This window comes from Pseudopipra pipra, chromosome 20, assembly GCF_036250125.1.
Source record: "Pseudopipra pipra isolate bDixPip1 chromosome 20, bDixPip1.hap1, whole genome shotgun sequence".
Taxonomy (NCBI): Eukaryota; Metazoa; Chordata; class Aves; order Passeriformes; family Pipridae; genus Pseudopipra; species Pseudopipra pipra.
Window position 1 is genome coordinate 5058862 of NC_087568.1, and position 27997 is coordinate 5086858.

Consider the following 27997-nt stretch of genomic DNA (forward strand, 5'->3'; position numbering starts at 1 on the left):
AAATAAGTTTATTTGTTTTTTCTGGACTTTGGCTGGAGGAGCCGTCAGAATATTCCAGTTTTGCTAAATATAACGCATCAGGTGGAAAGGTTCCCAGCACCGGCTCCCTCTGGCCGCCGAGACAAGCCAGTCCTCGGATTGCTTTATTTCCCCCCCCCCTCCCCCCAGGAAAACCCTTCAACCTTCAAGTTATCCCGGGACAAAAAATAATAGATGCTCTTAAACCCCCTGCGGCTCCGGTGCGGGCTGCGCTGAGCCCCGCTCCCGGCTGCGGGGGCTCGGCGGTGCGGGGGGGAGTGATGGAAAAAGGTGGAAAAAAAAAAAATTCTTCCATTTTCTGCGTAGTTTTAAATATCCCTAGCTGTTTCCCAAAGCTTCTTCCCAGTCCTAGGAAGGTGCTTTGCTGTGTGTCCGTGTCCCGTCCCCCCCCCTCCTCATTTCTCTTTTTTAATATCGCAGCTATCCCTCCTTTTTAACATTTAAGAGGAAACAAGTTTAATATTCATGGCTGTTAATAGAGAAGGGCCATTATCGCCGCCCCATTGTTCTGAGCCCCGCACAATGCTGCTTGTATTTTCATGTGTATATTCCCAAAGTTCCTTCTGAGCGTTTAGTGAGCACTTTAATATTCATGGGTGTTAATAGAGAAGCCCTCAGTATATTGGCATATTGTTGGGAGGTGTACATATTGGTCTGACTCTGAATAGCCACAGTCCTCTTTTCTTTTGCTCTGTTTTGCAGGGTTGATGGGCCAGGAGTAAATGGGCATTTTTCCCCCCCGTCTCCCCCTTACAGAGAGAACATCTTTATTCCAGTCCCAGACTTTCTGGTTTCCCATTCAGGACCCTCAGAAATAATGTCAGGCAGAAGAAAAGTGGAGCAAATCAATCTTTCATGGTCTTTTTGAGACCAATTTGACATCCATGGACTCTTCTTTTCTTTCACAGCCTACAAGGGGATGGTCAGGATCTGGACAAGGTTGGGGTCTGATGAGGGGAGACATGGGATCATAATGCAGCAAAGAGAGAAAAGAAAAGCAAAACAAGAAAAGATTGCAGGGATGGGGTGATGGAGGAAAAATGAGGGTGAATGACAGTGCAAGAAAGGAGATTAGAGCCCAGCAGCTGCTTTTTGGGGGGCGGGGGGGAGGGGGGAGCTCTCTCCCCTCTTCCAGCCCTTCGCATGAATAGGATTTGAACAGAGCGGAGATTGATTTATAGTTATTGCAGTTGAACATTTATTGCTCTTAAAGAGTGGCGGGGAGAAAAGAGAGAAAAGGGGTTTGAAAAGCTCCTTTCTGTATTAAAGAGGTATCAAATGAAGACTGCTGAGATAATATACAGTGGCCAATGGGAATTTGATTTGCTTTAAAATTTAACTCTTGTGGGGCCGCCGGGGATGGAGCCGGGATGCGGGGATGGAGCCGCCGCTGCCCCGGGCCGGTGCAGCCGCGATTCGATTCTCAAACCCCGCAAACAGCCCGGCTTCACCGCGAACATCTGCGGCGGCTCCTGCGCGGCGGGGAAGGGCTGCGGCGAGGGAGGAGGATTTAGTGCTTCGTTAGTATAGTTTTGTATTATTTTTAAATTTTTTTTTTTCTCTAGGGAGGTGAAAGCAGGAAAGATGCGGAGCTACGAAATAACCGGCGCAGGGAAGAGCCCTTTTCGGAGCTGAGTTTTCCTGCTCTAAAACCGGAGGTTTCTCCTCTCCGGCGGCAGAAACGCGATCGCAGCCGAGTCCCCCCGGGCGCAGAAAGGAGCCCATTGTTCGATGGGGAGAAATACATTTTTAGCGGTGATTGAAAGCTCCCCTCTCGTTTGAACTCTAGAAGAAAGTCCCTGGCAGGGAAGAGCATCCCCCTCCCTCTGCCCCAACATCTGTTTGGAGCAATCCAGGCTCTAGGGCAGAGCCGGGCTCTGCCCCCTCCCAAAGTCATTAAAAAGATATTAGTTGAGCTGAGAAAAGTCCAGCGCAGCCCCTCGATCCGAGGTGGAGTGTGTTTGGGGGGGTGATGCGTGTCATTAAAAACGACTTTGGATTTACCAGTGCTAATACCAGGCAAAGGAGTCCGAATTCAAAAGCCCCCCGGCCCCGGCCGCCCCGCCGCGCCCTGCCCGGAGCCCCTGAGCCCGGGGCCGGCTCGGGACAGGCCGGACAACCCCATCACCTGCTCCGAGCGCCCCCCGAGCGCCGGGAAAGGGGGACGGCAGAGAGCCGGGATGGGAGACGAGGCGGTCAGCTGCTCCAGCCGCATCCCCCGCGCCTCCACGGGCTGCAAAATGCCCCGGGAGCCGGAGGGAAGGGGGGGCAGGAGGGATCATCGCACCCCTGCGGGAACCGGGGGAGCCGGGGCAGGAGGGATCATCGCACCCCTGCGGCTGCCGCAGGAGCCAGGCGCCTCCGAAGTTGCTAAATGTGTCATTTATTAAAGCATTCAGGGGGCTTTTCTTTGGCGTTTGCTTGCAAACTCACAAAGGCCGAGCTGCTGTTTGGGGGTCTTTTCTGATGGAAAAAGGGCTCGGAGACCCCCGGCACAAAAGAAATCCTGGCAGTGCTTTCAATGGCCAGGACTCAATGAGGGGGACCCTGTGCGCAGCGGGCGGGGGCGAGGGGCCGCCCGGTGCTGCCTGAAAGGCAGGCCTGAATGTAATGGGGAGATCTGCGTTTATTTGTTGGGATCACATTTAATTAGCTTAGTACAACCCTTGAAAGACAAAGGGACCTCAATCTGGATCCAATCTGAAGCTCGTTTGGAGAGCGAGGGCTCCTGGAAAAGTCAAAAGAGAGAAAGGAGAAAGAAAGGGAAGGCTGGGAGAGAAAGGGGCTGGGGGCCCAGCCAGGTGACTGGCACGCGTGAAACAAGGGGGCCTTTTGGGCACAAGGCAGGGCTCAAAAGGGAGGGAGGAAAATAGCCTCTTCCTCAGGTTTTACCTACTTAAACCCCCTGAAGGGGCTGGAGCTGAAAAGCCTCAATGGGGGCTGAGGAGGCTGCAAAGCAAACAGCAGCACTGGAGAGGGGCTCCGGCCCTGCCGCCGCAGCAGTTGGCGGCACTCGGTTATGGGAATGTGCCCAAATGTTACCTGCGCCCGGGAACGCTCCCAGAAGGAGCTGTGGGGGGACAAGGAATGCTCAGGGTGAGCCTGGGCCGGGGGGTCTGGAAGGTCCCTCACAGGCCCCCATGTTCCCCCCATAGGGTGAGGCTTCCCCCCCCGTGCCTTCACTCACCCCAAGCAGCACCTCTGCCCCATCACTTGTGGGGCTTCGTCATGTGCCAGCGGGGCCACGTCCGGGATGGGGCACCGAGGAGTCCCCGTGGGTGCCCCCCTTGCTTCAGGGCAGCCCCAGCATCCCTCATCCCAACACAGGGCACATGCAGGTGCGCGGTGGGGAGGATAGTGGCCCGTCCCCAAGGTGCCACATCCATGGATGGAGCTGAACGGACCCTTGTTCCCCTCCAAACTGCACCCTACCTCTCTGTCCCTGCTGCCCTCCGAGGGGGCCTGGAACAGCAGGGAGGGTTCAGGATGCCCCCGAGCAGTGCTGGCCCCTCAGTGGATGCCCAGAGGGTGCCCAGCAGCTCCGGGCAGGGAGGGTTTGGTGCGATGAAGCCGTGACTCTCCCGGCGAGCGCTCCGGCATCGGGCACTGCAGCCCCTCCGAGCCAGTCGGGCTGATTGCACTGCTCGGGAAAGGAGCTCCAGGGCATTATTTGCCTCCATTTCACTCTGCGGGAGGCCACGGAGCCGAGCAGAGATGCCGAGTGCGCTCCCCTCCGCTCTCGCTCGGTTTCTTGCCTTTCCCCCCCGCCCCGTTTCTTTCCTTCAGGTATTATTCTCAGGGATGGGCGACAGGAGCGGGGCTGCCCGGCAGACAGGTGACCCCGGCCGCGGGGAGAGATGAGTCCTCCTGCGGCTCCTGCCGTTCCCCGACCCTATTCGCTCCAAAACAAACAGAGCAGCAGCTCCAGCCGCCCCGTGTAATGACTGCACGGCAGCGAAGTTTAATATTCCCTGGTGAATGGGCCAAACAAGGAGCCCCGCGGGCCCGCGCGGCTCACCGGGGCACGGCCGCGCTGAGTGACGGCTCGCACAAAGGGAAGGGACCGTCTAATCCCCCGGGACCGCGGCACCTGCACCCCAGCCCGGCCGGGATTAAAGGGGAGCGAGCCGGGCTCTGCAAAGATCAGAGGCTTCATTACAGCGGCCTTGAAATAGGATTTCCTCAAGTGATAAGGGGCAGGGTGGGAAGATAATTAAGGGGGGGGCTGTTGGTACCTGCCCCCACATCAACCCTGGAGATGCTCTTTTGGGTCACCTGCCTTGAACGTGGTGCCCCAGACCTGGAGGGAGGTGGCAGGGCAGAGCTGGGCATCCACTGCTCCAACACCTTCAGGGTGGTTAGTCCCTCCCTGCCATCTCCCTCCATCCCCAGCTCCCACCGAGGTGCCACCCAGACAAGGATGGGGCTCGGTGCCCGCTCGCTCTCTGCCCTCAGCCCCGGGGGCCACTCTCTCCTCTCACCAACAGACCACGGAGCTGTGGCTCTTTCAACTCATCTTCACATCACATAACTCCAGTTTCTGCTCATTCCCATCATTAAAAATTGTGGGAAATTCCTTTTGTGTCTCTCCCAGCCCTACGAGAGCAGAGAAACGCTGTGTCTGCAATGGTCACCCTGCACCAGTGCTACTCACAGGGAAAAAAATGTCCAAACCAGCCAAGGCTAAGCAGCTCCCTGCATGGAATAAACACCCATGTGCTGCTTGACAGGATACATTGACAAACATCACTGCAAGATCCCAATTCCTGCCCTGTGCCACAGCCCTACAAACACCAACAGCCCCCAAAATCCTCTTGAGAGTGGGATGAACCAGGCAGGTTTAGGGGAGAAGAAGAAGTGCAGAAGGGACCTCTTGAACATCAAAAAGCTCCACATTAAACACCACGAGCTCTTGCTCTGACCCTGCTGCCCATCATCAGTTACTGTAAATACACTGTTCCTCTAATGCAATTAAATATTTAATAATTGAAGAAGGGGAAAAAAGAAAGTCCCACATCTTATTGTCTCTTTCAAGAGTCATTTCAGTTTAACTCACAATGGCCATAATGTAGTTTGTCCTCAAATCATGCAAAATTCAAGAAAGTATTTTAGAGTAATCTGAAAGTCTCCCCTCCACTCCCAAAAGAGCCTTTCCTGTTCAGGCACACTGAATATGGAGCACAGGAGAGCATCAGGGTCATCACGGACTCAGTGAGATCCTTTAGTGACAGGGGTTTTCAGGTTGCTGCCCAGGAAGGGTTTGCAGAAGGACCACAATAAATGTCTGCTCAGGATTTGGCCTCTTCCTGCGGGTGCTGCCAGCCTGGGTGGTCCCATGGGACACTTGGGTCAGATCCCCTTACCAGCCCACTGAAAATGTGCTGCTGGACAGACCTGAGAGGGATTCATTCTGAGGAGCCATCACATGCCTGAGCCAAGGTCTCCAGAAAGGGATCATCCCTGAGAGAAGGAGTGTTATTTGTCAAGGGCAGGGAAGAGCAGAAGCCAGTGAGCTGGGGCTGGGCACCTGCCGCCGGGGCACTCACCTGGGATGGCCTTTGGCTCCGGTTCCACTGTCCCCAAACTGAAGGTCTCCTCGTAGGATCTCCTCGCTGTCCCCCAGGATTAATGTCCTGCCATGGCCTCGTGCTGGGTGCTGGTCCCCTGTGAGGAGGAAGAGGCTGCACTGTCCCCATTGCCACTCATGGACCCCAAAATACCAAATGTGGCCCCTGTGCTGGCTTCTATGTGGCACCTTGGGGACTGCTCCTGCTCCTTGCACCATCCAGCTTCTGCCAAAGGGACAGAAAAGCCACCTCTGCCTCAAAACCCAGTGCAGTCAGGGCTTAATCTGCTTTACTGGGGGTTAAACTTGCCCAGAGCTGAATAGGAGACTCAGTTCCTCTCCTGGAGATCACAGACTTGGCTTGAAGGCAGCACAGCAGCCTCTGGGCTGAACCACACACCTGAGGCAGGAGGAGCTGCCCACAGACCTCAGAGAGAAAGGTGAGGGGGGGGCCTGTCCAGCCCTGGGGTAGGGCTGACCATCACACCAGCCCCAGGACTCCCTGGATGGCCAGAGACCAGGATGGCAGCAGGGCTGGAGTTTGGGGGAACCCAGAGGCCACCAGCCCACCGTGAGGTGCCAAGGCCTCTCTTTGCCTCCCACCCTGCCCCTCTCCATCCCATAGTGGACTCACAACAGCTCCACAGCCGTGGCCTCCACCCCAAGCAGGCAGCAATAATGGAAAACAAATTGGTGAACTTGGGAACATTTCAAGCACTTCAGGACACCAGACTGCTGATGAAAACCCAGCTTTGCAGGCACCATCTTAATGACAGGCCAAATTTCAAAGCCTTGCAAACTATTTCTTGTGCTGCCCCACCCCCTCAATAAAAGGCTGCATCAGAAAGAGATATTTCCATAATTTATAGTATGGACATTTCACTGGGGAGACTCACTCATCTGTACTTACAGATACATTTAAGAAAATGCATCCTCCCACAATCCTGCGCCATTTACGACTATTGGCACAATCTGTAATCCTCAGTCTTCAATTAAGGGACACCTTAGGGTTCATTATCACACAATTGCTCCCTGTGAACCATGCCAAATGCTGTTTTGGCACAGAGCTTGGAAGATGAATTAGAAGGAAGTCTTCTCGGTAATGCCCGCTCCCAATTCCCATCAGCAGCCTTTATGCCCTCCTCTAGCCATTTTTTCCCCCCTCTCCCCTCTTTCCAAGTGGCTTTTACTATCCCATCTTTCAATGTCTCTCTTGATTCTCTGGAGGTATATTTAGAGATGCTACATCTCCTTTTCTTCCGGCTCTCAACATGCCTCCCGCTCCCGGCTTTGCAGATGGGATCTTCTTTCCTCCCTCCCTCCCTTCCCCCGTCCGTAAACCCCTGCAGCTGCCTGGGAACAGTGGATGGAGTTGCTTTGGGCTGAAGGAGCTCAAAACTCACATTTTTACAAGAAAGGGATCCCCTGAAGGGGCTGCAGTTGTTGCCAAACTTGGCCCGGGTGCAACTAAAAGTTAATGTGTAATAGGTGAGAATAGCTGGAGCCACATCCCTCCTCATCCCTCTCCCAGTCAGTGCTGCTCCAGCGACCCCACTTGCAGGGATGGCAAGTCCTGGATGGATTCAGCCACAAAGACAAAGCTGGAGAAGAGCAACAAGTTGAGAGTATTAAAACCAGGGGCTGCCACCTCCTCGACAAGCAGTAAAACCTTCACAGGGCTGTAGGAAACTTCCCGGTATTAAAACGGATCCTTCTGGCCCAGACAGCGACAATTACAGCAAATTCCATGGAAATCCTCGGTGTCACAGTGCCAAGAGAGACCTGAAGTGACATTAATAGAGATTCTCTAGAATTAAGGCTGGTGCTGACCTCACTGATCACCCCAAACTCCCCGGGATGCGGCGCAAGGAGCCGGAGCCTGCGGAGTGCCGGGACCGCGGAGAGGGAACAACGGAGTCCAACAGACGGGAAATACTTCACCCACAAGACACCTTGTGGAAATTTTATTATATAGTGTAAAATGCAACTGTCAGTCAAATAAAAAGAACACTTTTTTTTTTTTTAAACACCATGCTCAACATTATCCAATCGCGGTTCTTTATAGTTAGACATTTCAAGCATAAGGAAAAAAAATAAGGAAAGAACCCAAGAACAGTAAATTCAGTACATTTAAAAACGGAATGTCCCGCAGGGCAATTAAAAATGCAAGAAAAAATAGCTTCAATTCCGTTTTTCCTTTAAAAATACACTGTTATCTGTACAAGAAACACTACAGTAAACATCGGAAATCATATTATCCCTTTTATTAAATCAAAATTATTTAGCGCATACCGTGGTTAATACTAGATTCATTTATTTCTCTAGGTAATTTGACAAATATTAGATAAGAAAATATTTAAAAGAAATGAAAAAGCAAAAAACACCTTGGAATTAAAAAATAGTTACTACCTTTTATATGGTTTTATGTTCCACAGTGTTTGTTAAAGGTACTAATAGCAGATTCATTTTAATATTAAAAATAACAGTATTTATATTTCTGAGAGCATAGAGGAAAGTTTTTTTCTTTTTTTTTTTTTTGTTTTCTTTTTTTTTTTAAACAAGCTTGGAGGTCTTAGATACATAAATGCAACTAGCAATGGAGACATGAAAAAATGTATTGCTAAAAAAATTAACACGTTTTTATATTACCCCTTTAGACTCTAGAAATTATACAAACCCTACAAAATGCCCCCCCGCCCAGAACTTGCAAACAGTAACTGTCTCAATACAGAATTCATATCATTAATTACAATACATATCATAGTTCAGTTTTTTAAAAATGCAATAAAATCAAAGACAGCCAAGATACAAGAAATTAGAAGTAAAACATTTAATGAATTTACATATTTAAGAATATTTAAATACTGTTTAAATTTTTTTTTTTCTTTTTAAGATTTGTTACATACCACACCTAAGACTTCCAAGCCACTCTTTCTGTGTCAACAGAAAAGATCGAAAATTAAAAGGAAAAAAAAAAAACAAAAACACACAAAAAAACCCACATGTTGAAATGTCACAGCTCTGGGGTGCGTTTTGGTGCCTGCAAATTCTCTGGCTTCTCTCCAAAAAGAATCCCGGAGGTTTGTTTCTTTTTTTTTTTAATATAAATTTGGAAACAAAATTACCAGCATGTCCATAAGTTTAGTACATTACTAATTGTTCCTGATTCTTAGAAAAGTTCAGTATAGATTATCCTACAGCTAGTGTTTCACAAACAGAAAAGTCTTCATCAAAATGTTGCAAATCTAGAAACCTCTGTTACAAAAAGGTTTTCTTCCACAATGATTCCAAGAGAAAAAAACTGCCACGAGGACCTTGTTCTACTGCTCCTGGAAAGAGAGAGGGGAGAAAAGGAAAAGTTACTCAGTGGCAGCAAATTCCCAAAGCTGCCGAGCCCTCCTCCCCCGACACAGGTCTGTCCCCGCTCCAGCCGAGAGCGGGATACAGACCTCAAAGGATGCTCTGAGCCCCTACCAAAGCCCTCCTTCTCAGCATTCCTCTTACCAAACAAGATCCCTCTTTCTAGTGGGCCAGACTTAAGAGGGGAATGAAGGGAACTCCCTTTTATCACCCACCGCTTCCAGGTCACACTTGCCCAGCGCCGGCGGCAACACCGACAGCGGCACCGGCTCGCCCCGCTCGACCTCGGCAGTGCAGCTGCCTGGGGACGGGGCTGCCGCCGGCATCCACACCAACCCCTGCTCCCAGGAGCCACAGTTAAACGTGGATCAGTGGGGAGAAGGGGCTGATCACACTAAGGTGCTTTGCACAGAGCTTTTGCTTTATTGTTTGCTCTGCGAGCCTGGTGCTCGGGAAAGGCCCGTGGGATAAACCCCACGCAACCCTCCGGTGGGCTGAGTGACAGCTGAGGTGAGATTTTCCTTGAAAGCAGGTTAATTCAAATTATTTTTCAAGAGTTTTGGTCACCCTTTCAGCACAGGGAGTTGGTGGGTGCACAGCTCTTGTCCCAGCACCACAAAAGGCAGAGCCTGCACACATGGTCCCGGGATGTGCCAGTGCTGTGCTACTCACCAGCCTGGCTCAGTCATTCCTTTAATTCCCCAAAGTCACACAACAGCCTGGGGGTCTCCCAGGAGAAAAAAAATAACCTCCCAGTCCTCTCCCAAAAAAAATCCTCACCCTGTACAGGAAAACAAGACTCTGCCGTTGAGACAACACTTCCGGGATCACTTCCTCAGCCACAAAATATCTCTGCTTCACCATGTGAACCCAAAGGAGAGTCCCCACACCAGGCCAAGGCCAACACACCCAATTCCACAAGGGAAAGAGCAGTGGGGTTGAGGGAGGGTGAATACAGACCTGGCTGTGTGCCTGAGCCTGCCCTAGTGTCTGCCCGTAGTAGGCAGCCTGCTGTCGGTAATACTCTGCCCAAGCCATCGTGTAGTCCTGCTGGGAACTTGCCTGAGGAGCAGCACTGGCAGCGTGACCTGGAGAGAAAGACGGGAAAAGGGAGAGATGAGCAATTCTGTAAGTCCAAGCCCAGGGTTAGGATCTCCTTTTGTCAAGCTTAAAGAAGAGCCAGCCCCTTCCAACTGCTGCAGACACCTGAGAGAGAGACACCGGCTCCGCTGCGTGGGACAGCGGGACAGGTTCTGAGCTGGATCGGGAGGGACAAGCCAAGAGCAAGGCACAAAGCACCGAGAGCGCTCCTGCAGCTGCAGGGACAGGCTGACAGCCTGCACCCGTCACCCTGGCCCAAAGCCTCCAGCAGCACAGTGTCCAAAGCAAGTCCAGAAGTCGGGATTATGCGCTCCGTGACGCAGTGGAACAAGCCAGGCCCATGTTTTTCCATGAGCTCTCCTACCCTCTCACAACCCAGCTCCTGGATTTTGCCAGCATCAGCTTCCTGTGTGCTCTACGCTTCCCCCAGGCAGGCTGGCTGCAAGCAGGGCAGGAGGTCTGCTGGGGACTATGGATCAGTGGGAGCAGCTCTCCCGAGGCACCACAGCGTGACCGAGAGCTTTCCGTGGGAGAACTACATGCACCATCACCAACAGGACAGGACCAAAGGGGGTCTGGAAGCCAATAATGGCAGGGATGGAGACGCAAGTCATCGGATTAGAGTTCTCTTTGTAACAAGAGCTGATTCATCTCCAATAAGCCTGTTTCACTCACTCTGTTTTTTGAAATACTCCTCCCATGCTTTGCTGTAATCGGGATGGCTGTTCTGCTGCTGGCTCTGTTGGCCTGTGCAAAGATGACAACAAGGGGCACATCAGTATGGAAGAGGTGACAGTTTCCAGCCAGTGACATCTACCTTTCCACTAGACAGGTCCTGGATCTATCACAGTTGCCCAGACTTGACACTTCAGCTTCCATTTTCCTATACTGTTGGGCATCTTCAGTTCGGGAAAGCCGAGGAAAAGCTCAAGTTCCTGGTTTCACCTCACCTGTGCCCTGCTAAAGGGCATGAAGCCAAGTCTCACCCTGCTGGGACCTGCTCAAGCCAAAGCACGTGGCTGGGAGCTGCTCAGCTGCACACCAGCCACCCTGAGCTGTCAGTCCACTTGAAAAGAGGACAAAGATGGAGGGGAGACCCCTGACAGAGCTGAAACCTGTCACCTCCATGGAGCTGCCAAGGAAATGGCTGTGTTTTGAGTCACCTCACTTGTTTTGCAGGGGCTGCATCCTTCACCCCCACTCTCCTCAGTGAAGCACAGCTGGAGGAGCCCCAGTGTGCCCACACGAGAGCCTTCAGCACACAGCCTGCCCCAGCACACAGCTCCAGGGCAGCCACACCACTCCTGCCACACCACTCCTGCCCCTCCAGGGCAGCCAGCACCACCTGCCCTCAGCACACACCCCACACACCACCCGGAGAGGGAGCCACAACAGCCCCAGCTGGCTCACAGCACTGCCTCCAGACTCCCACGCTGCTCCAAGGGAAGCAGTGCCACTGCCTGCTCACAGACCCCAAACCCTGGGCTCCACCTAGCACAGACTCCTCGCCTTTGAAGCACCAAGACACCTTCAATCCAGCACATCTGAGTGCAGGGGAGAGCCCAGCCCGGCGAGGCAGAGGCGGGACGCCCACACTGCCCTCGGTCCCATTGCGAGCACAGAGCCCTCGGCGAGACGCACGGCGAACAACCAGCCCTGAACAGCAAACACAGCATTTGGGAACTGCAGGGAGGCACAGGGAGAGCCAGTACGGACCCAGACAGCAGGCAGGGACAGAGGACACGCGTGGAGCAGAGCTCTTCCCAGCCCATCCCACTGCAGGCTGGCCCCAGCCAGAGGGGGGGCTTTGAAGTGGGGGGAAATAATACACTGCAAGTGTGAAGTGGGTGGAGGGAACAGGGCAGCAGAGTCCTGTCCAGGGGCATAAAAGCGGGTTAAAAGACTTGACCAACGCTACAAGTCAGGACCTTTTCTGGCAGAGGTCAAGGCTGCCTCAACTGTCCACCTGCTAATGCCAACAAAGGACCTCCTTCAATGCCTTTTCTTCTTGGAGAATTACAGTCCGCAGCAGGCTGAAAGGACACGCAGCTAAATGCATTTCACAGCAAAATGTTTCCCCAGCCAGTTAATTTATTTAAGATGGGGGAAGTAATTAAAATCTAAATACATGTGTAGGGGGTGGGGGTCTGCCCCTCCTCCCACAAGGAGGGCACTCAAGGCTGTCCCCAGGACGCCGGCGCGGTGACAGGGCTAACGGAGCTGTGACACACAGGCTGCAGCACTCGGGGAAGGGACCCTTCACAGGACTGTCTTCAAATTAAAAAGTGCAAAAGCAGGTATTTACATAGTTTCTATTTAAAAGTTTCTATTATTTCTATAAGAATCCTCCCACGCCTTGGTGAGCTCCACCTTGCCTGCCTGGGCACCACTGTGATCTGCAGCAGAGGAAAGTGGTGAAGGCTGCTTAAAGCATTACTGTGTGTGCCCTCTCTCCTTACCCAGGCTGCCTTCAGTGTGCCTGGCTACAAACAGGAACAGGGAGCATCCTAAGCAGATGTGGAACTCGAGAGCCATCATCATCCATCAGGTGCAATAGCAGAAATAAAATATCTGCCCCCAAAAGATGACATTGTGGGGCTAAACTCACCCAGGGAAGGACAGTGGCAAGGCAGGATGCTCCACGGGTCTTGGGAGCCACCAGAAACCTGACAGTGCAAAGCTGCCATCACTGGGCTATGAGCTGCACTATGGGTCATCAGGGGGCTCGAGGGGCCTGTGCTTCCTATACCAGGCTCCAAAGCCAGGAGGGGTGAGCTTGACACATGACTGTAGCAGGAAGGGAGGTTTCTCTTTCCCCAGTGGTGGGTGGGCAGGATGAGGGGATGTTTCAGGGAGCGGAGAAAGGAGTTAAGTGACTGAGGTGAGTTTCTAAAAGGCATCCTGCAAGGCAAAGAGCAATGCACATTCTGTAAGCATTTATTCAAAGGCTTTATGGGAAGATAAAAATTAGACTTTTTTGTAGAGCTTTCCCTGCTGCATTGACTGCTCTGCTTCCCAAAGCTCAGGGGAGTCCAGAGCTTTTGGGGGCACAAAGGAAATGAGTGGAATAACATTTTTTTCCTGTAAAACAAGCTAAGGAGAAAATACTCTTCTTCAGTACCATACTATTCCATTCCTGTACAGCAGAAAAGTCCATAGAAGCCCACCATTGCATTTTACTGTCAGAAAGCAGAACAACTACTGACCTCCAAGTCCCTGGAGCTCATAGGAGAAGTCATGATTTTTTAGACTGTAATTGCTGAGGAGCAATTACTCATCCAGAGTTTAACACACACTTCCCATGTCCCGTGTTTCAGAAGTGCACCAAGTTAACAATGCAGCACTGACATTTCAAAATTCATACATTCACAATTTCATAAACATTCAAAGGTGGTTGGTGTCACAGGGAATCACAAGTGCAACTGCAGGCATTGCCCCTCCAATGATCCCTCTACCTCAGGCACCTCAAAGAGCAGGAATTTACACTGAAGTCGATAATCTACTTAACTGCTAAATCAGCCTTAAGACAGTGAAAAGCATCTGTCATCAAACCCCTTTAAAATTACCCCCCCCACACACACTTTTTGGTGCTTAGCTTTAGTTTCATGAGACCAGGCCAGTAAAAAAACCTGTATTTCTTGAAAAATTATGATTGTGTCTGTTGGACATTTCCACCACCACATGAGCTTTGAGATTAGCCAGCAGACATAAATCTGCTCTGTTTAGAACAATACATTCCTCTGGCAGTAGAGGACACAGGATGGTGCAGTTACAACATCACCACTAGCATTTACTGAATTATCATGAAAAGGGATACTTCCCTTCCAAACTGCTCAATTTTGACTAAGCAGGTTTTTAGGAAAAAATGACCAGTACAGGAGCCCTGCCTAACCTTTCTTCCACTTTCCTCATCTCCTTTCCATCAGTCTGGGAGTTGAACAGTGAGAAGAGCTCATAAGGAGTAATTAAGAGAGAAAATAAGCAAGAACTGATAAGCTCAAGAACAAAGAGATGGGAGGGCTCAGCAGCAACACTGGGTGCCTGTCAGGGGGAAGTGGGGTTGGCAAGTGTTTGCCTGGAGAATCCTGGGAGAACAGAGCCTGAGGCAGGAATGTTTTTGTTAGGAACAGACAGCAAGGACCAAGTTTCTACCCAAAGAGCAGAGACAGGCAGTAAGCAGTTTAGCACACAAAAAGCACTGCAGTTTTCCACAGCCTTCAGCTCATCCTGAGCTCAAACACCACCACGTTTCTCCACACAACTCTTCTGCTCAGGAAATCATTTTGCTGCTTTCACACACGTGGTCTCATGGGTGGACCTGCCTTTCACAGGCACGAAGCAGCAACTGCAAAGGAAACACCAACCCTTCTTCAGCCCAGGTCCTGGCACTTACTTGGGACTTGCTGTCCAGGCTGCTGCCACGTCTGGTAGGTACTGCCCCAGCCCTGCGTCATGAACGCCTGAGGACCACTGCAGAGGACAAAAAGCCATGCTCAAGTAGACAGTAAAATACTTACCAGGCCACAGACATGAAGCTGCCCACAGGAGAGAAGTTGTAACTCATAGTCAGCAGCTGCTGAGCAAACAGGTGAACATGGGAACAGAAGGAAAGGCTGTGCAGGTGTGAACTGCTATGTACTGCCCTGGTGTCAGTCTGTTCATGAAGCCAAGATGAAGATACATCACACTTGAACAGCATTCCTTGTGCTCCATGCAGTTCAGGCTTCTTCCCATGCTCTCACTGCACTAGAGACAGGAATTTTGGAGATGCCAATACCTACCTGGTTTATCATTTAAGAGATGAAATTTTTCCCATGGTCAGGCTTAAAGGATTGAGCTTGCTTGCTTATGCTTCTGAACTCTCAATCTATAGAAGGCTCTGCTACATCCCACCCCTTCAGGGCCCTCCAACCTTCTCCCAACACTTCCTGGCTCCCAGCCATCCCCTCCCAGCCCGTTGGTGATGAGATGGAGCAGCTTACTTTTGATGAGGTGTAGCGGGTGCTTGGCTGAACGGACTTTGACCAAATCCTCCAGGTCCACCCATGCTGGTACCCTGTCATGGAATCCACAAATATTTAATGCCAGCTCCAAGTACAGGGTGGAGGCAGCTATTACGAGTAGTAAGAAAAGAGAGGACAGCCTGGGACACGTGGATCCTGAGGCTGGTGTCAAGCCTTCTCCTCTCAAGCAATTCAGCATGAAGGCTGCTTTTCAGCTTTCCTATGCCCCAGTTCAGTATTTCCCAGACTTTTTTACCGAGGTAGTACTGCAGCCTGACATCATTAAGCTTCAATACCACAGCACTGCATTAAGTGTAAGATAAGTCATCCTGGATTTACTGGAGCAAGGAGTTGAATGTTTTGCTTTCAGGATGATGCTGCCAGGATTACGTCATTTTAACATAGCAACACTGTTGTCTTCCCTTCAAAAACATCCTTTGGCAGCCTTCTCATACCTTATTATTGCTGTTCTTCCCTCTCATATAACTGTATACACTACCCATGATTATATCAACAGTCAGATCCTTCTGGGACCACAGAAAAACTCAGCCCAATGGTGCTGGAGGGCCATCGAGTTCAAGACAGCTGCTAACAGGCAAATGGTTTTGAAGCTGAATAATGTAAGCATGTATATTCAAGTCTAGGCCTACAGGTACCTAAACCACGTCTGGAAGAGACAGATGAAGACCAACAGAGATGGAACTTACACCAACTTTCTCATCTATGAGATGTCTAGCGAGCTCGATTTGCTGGGGAACCCCTCTGATTGTGAATATTCGTACGCCGGGGTCTGTGTTGGGAGGTGGGTTTCTCTGGAGCTCCACGTGGGCTCCCGACTGCTGATTTATGCTCTTGATGTTCTCACCACCTGAAGAAAAGAAAACCAAGACATAAGGAGGGATATCCTGCATCTCTTTCCACAAAACCATAGAGAAGTCAGGTTCTGGTGGCAAATTATGGTTTCAGCTGCCTTCTGTGTGCCTCAGGAGGTGGGCTGAGGATGGCAACAGCAAAAGAAACCAGAGTACCTGGGCTCATGTTGCTCCTTTAATGTGCCACAAACATGACCTGCAGCCATGAGCTACTGCAAGTTTGGGTCATGGCATCATGGACGGTGCTGCTTTAAGAACACACAGCCCCCCTGTGTGCACACATCCCAACAAGGTGCAGCATGGCTGGGATTCACTCTGACAAAACAGATGCAAAAACTGCACTGACTGAATTCTGGTGGTTTTGCACAGCTGTTGAAATCCTCCGTAAAAGAAGGTAACCTGCAACCAAAATATGCTGCTTCTTTCTTTTTTTATCATCACTAAGGCAAAAAGCCACCAGCCACATACCTTGTAGCTGAACAAGCTTAAGCTTTCTCCCAAACATGTGCTGTTTGATAGGTTATTGCCCTAAAGCAGCCTCTGCTTTCACCCCGCAGCTACACATCCCTCCATAACCACAGCAGCACAGGATTCCAGGCTGTCTCCTGCTATTTCAGAGTTAGCTGTGCATGCAGTGAACATGTCTGGCTCGTTTGCCATCTGGATACACAAGAGCACAGGAGTGCTTCCAGCAGGATGCAGCAGGGCCAGTCACAGTGGATCTGATTTCCTCAAGACCTGCTAGGTCCCGGTCTCTTCATGAAATTTGCTTAACAAAAGCCTCAGCCAATGTTACAATGGTTCAATTCTTCTTTTGGAAGCTCACACAACTTACAGAGCAGCTCCACTCAACTGAAGAAATTAAAGGGTGCAGGGAAGGAAGAGGTTTTAAAATTTTTAAAATCACAAACCAAAGTCATCAGCCCAAAGGACAAACAGGAAGCAGAATAGAGAGCAAAGGAAACTCACCAGAGATTTGTGTCTGGTTTTAATTAAAAAGAGTCTCCAAAAATAATCTCCTCAATTTTGCTCACATTTCCATCTCTATACATCCAGCACAACTTCAAAACAAACTGTGGATGTTGCAGACACTTGTTCATTTCATTGTAATGGACTCGTGACCTTTTTAACATTTTAAAGCCTTCTCGGGGAAGGGAGGAGGAAAAGTTGCCAAAGGGCAATTAACTCTTTCTAAATGAATTTTTGAAGATGCATTTAACAAAAGATAGTCGTGTCACATCCCTGGGCAGACAACAGGGATTGTACTGTGCAGCCAAAAGCCAACCCACTTACTTTCAGTCAAGCATGGGAAAGGGGGAAGATGAAGTTTCAAAACCAAGAAGGTTTTTTTTTTCATGTAATGCTTTTGTCTGATGCAGACTTGTTTGAAGCTCTGTTTTTTACATATTGAGGTGAGATCTGAACCAACAGCCATTTCATCTGCTTAATGAAAACAGAGGACCCTTTCAGGCAACACAGTTTGAAGGAGTGGCAGAACTTCTTTACTGGGCGACCGAGGGACAACCAGGGCTTGCTACTTCCACTGCAGACCACTTTCTCCTTCCAAAAGGGGATTAGAAACTGAAGCACTCTCAAGCTGGAAGCAAGGGGTAATACAGATTTTAAATCACTGCTCCATTCAGCACCAAGTCCGTGGTTGTTGCTGCTTCCACAGCAGGTCTCTCCTAGACCATAACACAGGATCAAGTTTGCTGCCGCTCCACGAGGGGGGCTGCAAGTTCCTATTCTCATAGCAGGACCTGGTGCCCTTGTCCTCCTTACCCTCCTACAATGCCAAAGCGCTCCCTCCCATCCAAGCCATCCCAACCCAGCCTCCAGAGCATGCAAATGAAGTGACGCAGCCCCCGTGATGCCGCCGGGTGCCGGAAGGAGCTGATCCTCCCCACAGCGAGGTGACCCGCTCGGCACATGGTGGCTGTCTAGAGGGCATTCATCCCGCTCCATTCTTCCACCTGATGGGGGGCAGGAGGGATCCAGGAGCGGCCTCCCGGCTGGACGTGAAATCGTAAAGCAATTAATCAAACCTGCTCAAAGCCGGGCTGACAAGCGCCGGGCCGGCCGCCGTATCTGTCAGGATCGCAGTATTTATCATGGAAATCCAGGGGGGCCCAGGGAGGGCTGCTTCCAAGCACCACCAAAACACAGACGGCGCTTGACATGTGTATGACGCTTGCCTCCACCCTTCCTCGGGGCCTTTGGAAGGGAAAAGCTGCACCTACCCACCCTCTAGAGGAAAAAGCCAGGCACAGGATCCACGGGGAGCCCTGTCGGCTCCTAAAGGCTCACGCTCCCAAGCTGAGAAGTGATGTCCATAGGAAAAGGGCCCTAGACCTTCTACCACATGTGCTGCAGAAACTGAGATGAGAAACTTCCCTGTCTCCCTCTTTTCCCTGTCTCAAGTGGTCACAGGGAGCTGGAAGCACAGCAGCAGTTACGTGGCCACATCACATACACCACACTGGGGGCCCGGGGCACCCATGGCTTAGGTGCTGATCTGGAGATCAAGCTGATGGTCCAGAGGCCTCAGCCAGATTTTACAGAGAAGCTCAACAGTCCTGTCCTGTATCCTAGTGGGAAAAAAACACCCAAAAGCTGGAAACTGCTCAGAAACTATAAAGGGGAGCAAATGTTTTATAATTGGTCACTATTAAAAAAAAGACCCACTAAGATCCCCTCTGCCCTGCACAGGAAACAACAAGAACTGGCTGTCTTGCATCAATGTATGGAGAGTGTAGCACATCCATGCCGATCCAGGCCCCAAAAGGCAACACTACAGCCATCACTCACTTGACAAAAGTGAAGGCTGCAGCAGCCTAAGAGCATAGGCACTGTGAGAACACCGATTACAAGGTGGTATTACAATGCTACAAGCACTCAAATCACCATACAACTAGTAATTAGTCACTCCAGAAAGCTTCTGATCTGGCCGGGTAAGAATCCCTATTTTGCTGTTGTGGAAACAAAGGTAAAAAGCCACCCTTCACCCCCCAGTGAGGCTGTGCCAGGCCCTGCACTTGAATGGTAGGACGTTCTCTCCACTACCTGCATTTATCTTTTCAGCACGCAGTGCTCTCTGTAGTCACAAATGCTCCACTTCAGTGCACTGCAGAACAACAAGTGACCTTTTCTGATCCTTTATTAAGGATGACTAATGGATACAGCAATAAAGTTTCATTATAATTTGCTTTTTCCGTACATATAAGTCTCACTCATGGGCTTAAAATTTGCTTTGCTTGATCTTTCGCCCAACTGGCCTGTTCAGTGAGGACAAGCACAATCACCCTGCAATTTCTGCATAATGGGGAAAGCAGGTGGGTTTTCATATTGGAAAAAGGGTTCAGGTTTGTGGCACAGAACAACATCTGAAAACAATTGCAGATACGTGGCTGACCTGCCCGTGTCCCTCGTCATCCAACAAGGCAGGAGCTCAGGGTGCTGTGGGGCCAGACACATGGCAGGGAACAGCAGTGATGTGCAGCAGGGGAAAGAGGCCACACCAGATCTCATCACAAGCTCAGTCCTGCCCAGAAAACTCCAAGCCACTGAAACATGTCACAATGCCCTCAGATCTCTGCCTCCTTTCCCGGTGTAGCTTGTCTATTCCTATTCTATTTGCTGAGGCTAAAAGCCAACTGTGATTACCTAAATACCAGTTAAGGCACATATCACTCTTTCTGAAATAAGCAGACAGAACAATTAAATACACCTCCTTTGATAAGTCAGTGCATTAGCTCAGACACATCACAACAGCTCAGAGCAACAGAGTTCTTCTACTCCTGGCTCTACCCTAAGTACTGCTCCATGTGTAGCTCCTGCTCTGTGACAAACTGAGACTGCTGCTGCTGCTCAGTATCATAACCATCGTGGGGTTGTCCTGGTCCTTGAGAGGAAGGTCTGATGACTCCTCCTCCATCTCCTCAGCATGGAGAGATCCAATGGCTAAGGCAGCCAAGGGGCCTCCATGGCAGTGAACATGCTCCCAAGGTGCACCACGTCAGGTGCCAGCCCAGATGCAGACAAGACAAATCCTGCTACTTCACTTTATTCATCACACACTTCAGGTATGTGGCTGGAAGCAGCTACTGTTATTACCACACTCAGAGACCTTCCATTTCATCACACAGCACTCAGAAATCCAGCATGATGAAATGACTGCTCTGCTTGTCCCTGATAAACTGTCCTTTAAACGAATTCTATATAAAAAGAATCCACAAATGAACCTGCCTTTTCTCAGCCAGCTGCTTGTTATAACAAGCTTATTTGACAGCTCTGCATGAAGAGCCTCTCTTATAGCTTGTGAACAAGGGCCTGGAGAGTACAATTATGAGTGAGAGCACCACAAAGAAAACAACCACAAGCGGTTATAGCTTATTCCTATGCTGCATTCACCGGCCACTAAATACCTACAATTACAGAAAACTCCAAAGCTTCACTGTCAGACAGCAAGAACGTGACCATCCTGAGAGGGAACGATTGCAAGTTCTGGTATTTGGAGTCACCAAACCCACCTTTGCCTATAACAAGCCCACACTTGTCAGCTGGCACCGTGTAGGTTATTTCCTGCATGCCCCCGGGTGTCCCGACGCTCCAGTCCCCACGGCCACGGCCTCTTCCTCGGGCGACAGCCAAGCTTCCAAAGCCATCTCGTTCCTTCCAAGGCAAAACATGTGTTATCAGTGGGTTTTTTTTTTGCTGGCCCCAGTGCACATTAGAAAACAAAATAAAGCAAGGTAAGTTAAACTGGCTGATAATCAATGGCGCTGGATTAAGATATTCTTGGACAGCAGTTTCACACTGAAGGTTTTGAAGCACTTTAAAGAAATGCCAAGTAATGTAGGTTACAGTTGCCTTCCTGACTCAGGAAGATATTTATATTTTTAAATGCATGCCTATATATCTTCTGGAATAAACCTATAAATAAGCATCAACTACTAAAGGTCTTTTAGTCTGTGATGGGGGCTCTCTTTAAAGCAAACAATAGATCTTGGCACAGACACACACAGGAGTTGCTTCCAAACCCTTTCAAGTGTCATCCTTTAAGGAACTGCTGGAATTAGTCAGCTGAAACTCACATTTTCCAGAACTTTCAGAGGAGGTTTTTAAGTTCAAAGACATGTAAAGGATGGTATTTTGGGTAACTGATTTCTCCAAAATCAAAAAGCCATGGGCAGTCAGAGGCTATCATAATAGACCTCAAAACTTAAGTGGATTATTAAAAAAATTGATAAAATCAAGCATTCAAACCAGATCCTGGGCAAGAAGAGTTATCAAGATGGACAAATTATGGACCTTGATGGACAAATTATGGACCTTGGTGGACAAATTATGGACCTTGGTGGACAAATTATGGACCTTGGTGGACAAATTATGTTCAGGTACCTGATATGGCCTAAAGTCTTAGTTTCTTACAATGCAAAAGGGAATATACAACCTCCTTCATGAGTCTGCCCTACTACTTCACCCACCTTTGTACTTCTTGCTCTTGGGCGATGCAATATGTTGCTGTGCCTTAGAGCACAGTGTCTCAATACCTGAACATTTATCACCCTCCTGTGCCCTCCCACCAGACCAGAGGGCTGGAGTCTGAAGAGGAGGCACCACTGAGCGCTGGCAATGCTCTGCTGTCTGAGCAGAGCCTCCAGTCACTGCCTGATGTGACTCCACTCCACCAGCTCATCATTTCCAAACAACTTAAGTTCCCATATGTTCCCACAGAAGCTCTTTCCCGAACTCACCTGTGCTGTGAGGATGAGCTCATTGATGATGTGGGCTGCGTGTTGACACCTGTCAGGAAGCCCCATGACCTGTGCAACTCTTTCAGAGCTAATCCCATCATCTGTGAAGAGAGGTGGCAAAGACCAAATTAAAAGGAGAAAACATCTACTCGCCAACACAAGCTTCCTTCCAGCACCACCACTGCTGGCAGCATTTTCACACAACAGAACTATCCCAGGAGCTACTGCTTCCCTCCACCTTCAGCCCCTCTTCCCTGGACTGAAAGAAGACAAAACCCAGCCCACACTGCAGAGGGAACAACACTCAAAAGAAAACACACTTTCAAATGTCAAAAAGCCATGAAAGAGATTGATATAATTTTAAGAGGACAAAAGGCAGCTTTGATAGGTGATCAGACAGCCAAGGACCCAGAGAAAGTTACTCAGAATTAATCAACTCCTGATCCCCAAAGGCTTTAATGTCCTGAAGGAGAATTCTTTAACAGGAAATAAAAGATTTTTGTTATTGTTATTTTGTTTATCCATACAGTTACCACTCAAGACATGACTGTTGCGACAGCTAATGTTTGCAAATGAGCTGTATATAATCTTACTCTCTGAAAACCAGAAGTGCATGAGGAGGCAGCACATCATATTTAAATGGGTTTCAGAAAGAGAACAATGCACCTGTAAATGAGGAAAGCCTAAGCTGCTGGAACCTCAGCTCAGATTCACTTTAGCAATCCCAAAGTGGAACACTGGTCAGAAAGTAACGGCTCTCCATCCTCACACAAACCTGGTTTAAATTGAATCCTAACTCCAGCATCATTCTGAATCTTTTTGATCATTTCTCCATTTCTTCCTATCACAATTCCAACAGCAAACCTGGGCACAGAGACCTGATGGGAAAGGCAAAGGAGTATGAAAGCTCAGAGAACTAGACTGAATGACTCTGATTTTACAAGGAGATGCTCTTTAACTTTGAGGACGGGCCATGTTAGGCAGCTCCAGGCTACAGAACTGCATTGCTAGAGAAAAACAAACAGGTGGCCACAAATTCCTTCCCCACTAAACGAACTCTGCACTACAAGAATGCAGCTTAAAAAAAAGAGACAATTAGAAAGGTGCCATCTGGGAGTCCACGAGAACTCCTCCTCTTCGCGGCCAGACTCAATTCTTCTGGCAGAAGAACACAACGCATTTCAAAACAATGTTACATGTGCAGTTTGATGACTTCCACCCACTGCCCATCCCACAGGGAGGTTAGCAGAGTACTCGTGACGGAAACGTACCTCTATGCTGCCTCCTCCCATCCTAGCACTGAAATCATTGCGCACGCCTCGGAAGTCTGCCTGATCTTTCTCTCGGATGATCTCCAGTACCATTTCCCTCGCTTGCTACATGGGGAAAGAAGTTACAGTTAGCTTAAAATTGTTCTGCTTGCCCTCCTGGTGTTAAGGGCCTTGACAGTGGCTCCAGGCACAGGGATCTCCACCTCCTTAACGGGAACAGCATTTTGATTTAGGGTTTCTTTTTACCACGGTCAGTGGAGATCTGTTCTTGATGGCATCTTCCACGTCTGACAAAACCTGCCGAGTGCATAAGGTGGCAGCTTGTTGTGTGCAATTGCTTCCTCCAGTCTTTCAAAAAGGCCCTTTACCTTTTAAAGTATCTTCGATTTTTTGTTCTATTTTTAGATTAAAGGAAGTGAAGGCCCTTTCCTACTGGGTATCAATATAGTAAGGTAGAAGCTGAAGTAGCACAGCAGAGATCACGTCCACCAAGAGCCAGAGAGCACGTACCAAGGAGGCAGGTGGGCAGCAGTGAGCTTACTGTCTCAGTGAAAAGTTAAGCCCAAGTCTGCAGCAATCCAGCAAGATGTTTTCTGAGACAAGTGAATATTCTTCCTACCTACTGGGAGCCCTCAAGGCCATTCACAAGCCTGCATGTAGCCCAGCTAGTAAAAGGGTACCTTGGAAATAAGCCAAGAGTAGTCACCATTAAAAAAAAAGGAAAAAAAAAGCCTACATGTCAAACCCAAGCCTTTGTTTCTCTTTATTATCAGTCAAGCTTTGACACCTGGGTTCCATTTCCTAGCTTGAGGGACAGTGATGAATCTAACTCCTTAAATTTTTACATATTTTCCATGTTTCCAGGGTATATTTTACAGAAGGAAACAACATCAATTTCAGAGATGTCAAGACAGAAATAAGGGCGATGGAGGGATTTCATAGGGATTTGAGGGAGTTAAGAACCACTGTTGCAGTATCCACAGAATCCCACCAAACCCAAGGATTCACCATGCTTCTTGAGTGCTTTCTAAGCATGCTCAACTTTAAGTGCCTCAAAGATCTTCCAGCCTGTGCAGTCTCCATGTTTCCTTGGAGTGACATATAGCACAGAAGATGTGACAAGAGCAAATCTTGCAAGGCAGAAGCCACCTGGGAAGTGGCAGCACTGAAAGTACGATTCGGTTAAAAGTAGCCAGACTGCCATTACACTCCTTTCTGCACAGCTATACCTCCACAGTAAGAATGTTGGGGGAAAAAAAGTATTAAATCTAAAAAAAGTATTAGATCTTGCAATAAGATCTTTGAAAAATACAACCCAAACACACTGTCCCTGAGCAACATCAACTGTTGCAGCAATTTATGATTAGGGAGATCCTATGAAACAGAACTACTTTTATTGGAGACAGGAATGCTAAGCTAGATTTAAGTACTTAGCAAGGTATGAAAGGCACTTGCTGAGAAGTGAAACCATGGCTGAGAAGTTTAGCCATGGCTCAACTCTAATGCTTTAATTCAAGTGCTCCCATCAGGCTGCAATCCTCCAGTCTCTGGCCGATCGTGGGTTTTAGTCTGAACCGCAGGTATGTCCAGGTCTGTAGAACCCTGACACAAGCACACTGAGGTACCAATATTAAGCAAACCCCTTGGTTTCAGGAGTTGTTTTGGGATAGTTTCTTTTAATTACCTGCGTCAATTGGCTGTCTGAGAGTTTTGTGGAAGGTCCACTGTCTCAAGCGTGTGATTTAGTCACTCACTAAGAACCCATTTGCTCAAGTGACAGAGCTGGGATTTTTTGCCACACAGACTGGAAAGCATTTCAAAGCTACTTTCTCCAAACCCTCCTCATCTCTACTCCTACCCACGTGTAATATTTATGTGGAGTGACAGCTCCTAGGTTATGCTGTAAACAAGCTAGTCTGGTGTTTTAACTTGCTCTACTCAACCTTACAGAACAAAACCAGCATGGATTATTACATTTACAGTTGGATTTGACTCCATCAGATGCTCACAAATACACTGAAGTTTAAATTTCTCCTCAGTTCTCTGGGGGCAACCGCTCACTTGTGTTACATACCTGTACTTTAAATGCATCTCCAGTAATACGGAGAGGTTTGTCTGCTCCAGTGGGCAAAGGACCATCCTGGATCATGATCATTTTCACCCCTGTTCGCTCCTGAAGAAAAAGCACAGAGCACTTTGCTAAGCAGAGTCCCTGAAAAAAGGGACTAGATCTTGGTTACTCAACATTACGTAGGTGAAATCAGCACCTTTACAGAATGCTACTTTAGCTCTTCACGAGCAGTTACAGCACAAATTCAGTAACAGTCCTAGAGTGTGAAGGACTGCCAGAAAGTGTGCCACTCCTGAAGCTCTCAAATAGCTGAATCCTTGCAAGGAGAACCCCCTCTACCTTGACAGCTGATTTTCCAGCCCTTTCCAAAATCTGTAGCTGTCTGCATGTAACAGTTACTATGTGACCAGCCTCAAAACTGTATGACAGAGGTCTAACCAGGGCACTCAAAACCCCTACATTTTTTGACATAGATGCTTTTCTAAAACCCTTTACTCTTTAAAAACTTGTACCAGGTGGGGGAATAAAGAATGTCTAGGAACATAGTTTATACGTAACACAACACTTTTAATTAGAAAGGGGGTGGGATGAGGAAAAAAAAGATGACACACACCAGCTTTATCACAGATCAGCAACAACAGAGAAGCACAGCACTCTACAACAGCATGGCTGGCATTAAAAATACTGCAGAGCAGAGCAGACACAGCCCTTCCTTGGCTACAAGGATCCCCTCCTGAACAGCACACACCAAGTGTTATCTACAGCACATGGGTTTCTGTCACAGTTCTGGCAAAACTCCACTACCTGCGTAGCTGGGGCCACACCGATTTTGTTTGTAACACAAGATTGGATTTGAGTCCAGCTCTCTGAAGGCAGAAGAGTAGTCCCTGCTGGAGAAGGTTAGAGCATCTAAAGCTCTCCATTTCAGCCCGCTCCTGTCGATCTAGAGAAGCTGCAGTGGGGAAGAGGAGCCCTAAAGGAAATGCATCTTGCGCACCTGCAACTGTTTTATTGTTTCACCTCCTTTGCCGATGACTAGACCCACTTTGGATGCCGGGATCAAAATCTCCTGAATGGTACTGTTGCCATCAACATCGTTGTGAAAACCAGGTCCGTTCCGACAGCGATCTACAATCTGCCCCAGTAGCCGTTTTGCTTGTCTTTGGAAAAGAATCGAGGGAAACAACCATTAGACAACATTGTTCCACGTGACCAAGAGACCAGGAACCATCGGAATGGAAAGTGATCAGGGAGAGGAGAAGAAGTGAAAAGATGGAAGAAACCATAGTCAGCACAATGTTTGCCTTTTTTTTTTTTTAAACTCTTTGATATCTGTTTTCCCCTATCATGATTACTTAATAAGCAGTTTGATTTTTGAAAGGGGAAGAGAGAAGAAAGAGCAGCAGCATGCTCTGACCTCTTAGGAAGTTAAGGACAATAGTTGGGACTATAGCATTTGGGGTGCTTACTTTCAATGAAGATGCTTTAGCTTCTGAACTTTCCTAACACATACAGTATTTGGTAAAACTCAAATTCTGGTCTCCTTCTCAGTCAAGACAAAACGTACACACTGCTCTGATACTAACACAGCCCATGGATTAACCATTCTCTGATCAGTCCCAGGCAACTGCCTTGCTCTTCTCTGCCTGCTCTTACCAGCAGCACCAGAACACTGTCCTAACACAGCCTCTGCTCCAAGCAGTAGGTGCTGAAGCTACACCGCGAAGTGAGGCAAGGATACTGCAGCAGCCAGCAGTGAAAGACTGGGTTCTTCTACTCCTGGTGAGAAGAGACACACAAAGAAGCATTTGGGAGATTAAAGATCCCTCCACTAAAATATTTAGCATGTCAGAGGTAACTGACAGGGTTGCCCCTCATCTTGATGACTCCTATACCAACACATCCCATTCCTGCCCTTGTCCCAACACCCTTCTGAAAGTCAAAGAAATTCACTGGTTCCCTGCTCATTCCAATGCAGCATCTTCCCCTCTCTCCACTTCACACCAAGCTGTGGCACCCTAAGAATGACTGTCTTCTCTCTGGGAATTTGAGGAAGCAGTACAAAGTCACCCCTTCAAGCAGACATTCACCCAAGGCAGCTCAGGGGGTGGTGCTGAGGCTGCACACAGAGCAGAGCACCACTTGTTCTTGTCTTTCTCACAAAACAAGGGAAAAGGTGGAATTTCTGGAAGCCCACTTCAAATATTCTAGAGAAGTCTTAGAGTTTCATTTACCTATCTTCATATTTTGCACAAAGTTCTTCTAGTCACAATATAAAGACCACAACAGTTAATACACAACATATTTCAGATGAGAAGGGGTCACTTGGAAATTAACCCTATTAGTTTGCCACTGGATATAACTAATGAAAACATTTCTCACAAAACCCTTCTCAAAGAAGTCTGACATCTAATTGGTTTCCTTTCTTCGTTTTCTTTTTCTACAAGTAGCATGAAAAAATACTTCAAACAACCACCTTGACAAGAATTTTAGCACAAAAGTAAATTAAATTTCACCTAATTCCATCTCCATGTTCTGCTTCACAAATTGAGTATTCTCACTTCTAAATGTATTAATGTTTTATTTAAAGGACATGACATTTAACTGCTTATTTCAGAACCATCAAGTCTTAACTATAACTCTCCCCCCTTTTTCCCCAACTGCATCAGGCATCCCAGCTTTTTAATATTTTGCTCTTGTTCTGAAATATCCTTTGCTAAAGGGGGAAAAAGCACTTCAATACCAGCAAGAAGACACTGCTTGCCCTATAATGTGAGTCTGCCAATTATATTTATTCTGGCTCACTGCTTGCAGTATTATGGTAGAATAAGGAGATTAAAGTACCCTTAGATCTCTTAAGAATGGAAGAATGATGAGTGTCTTCTCTTTAGAGAGACAGTCTTTGCACCCATGTATTTTCACTATCAAATGCAACTCAAAGATTTCCAGATGGATTTT

At 48.5% G+C, this 27997-nt stretch overlaps 1 protein-coding gene across 6 annotated transcripts in view; it reads right to left on the reverse strand.

Moving 5' to 3' along the window:
• Positions 1-7538: 7538 nt before the first annotated feature.
• The window catches only part of FUBP3 (far upstream element binding protein 3), a 38868-nt gene continuing 18409 nt past the window's right edge, over positions 7539-27997 (reverse strand). For 4 of the 6 annotated variants that reach the window (XM_064676886.1, XM_064676885.1, XM_064676884.1 and 1 more), the window contains 12 exons: positions 26037-26199; positions 25043-25141; positions 22969-23073; positions 22473-22575; positions 21698-21798; positions 20471-20612; positions 15777-15937; positions 15049-15122; positions 14460-14536; positions 10742-10813; positions 9926-10053; positions 7539-8934 (listed from right to left, as the gene is read on the reverse strand). In XM_064676886.1, the coding sequence (XP_064532956.1) occupies positions 8926-8934; positions 9926-10053; positions 10742-10813; positions 14460-14536; positions 15049-15122; positions 15777-15937; positions 20471-20612; positions 21698-21798; positions 22473-22575; positions 22969-23073; positions 25043-25141; positions 26037-26199 (1234 nt within the window). In that variant the 3' untranslated portion in view covers positions 7539-8925. The remainder of the gene's footprint in view (positions 8935-9925; positions 10054-10741; positions 10814-14459; positions 14537-15048; positions 15123-15776; positions 15938-20470; positions 20613-21697; positions 21799-22472; positions 22576-22968; positions 23074-25042; positions 25142-26036; positions 26200-27997) is intronic. The other 2 variants (XM_064676887.1, XM_064676888.1) reach the window with 2 other exon arrangements.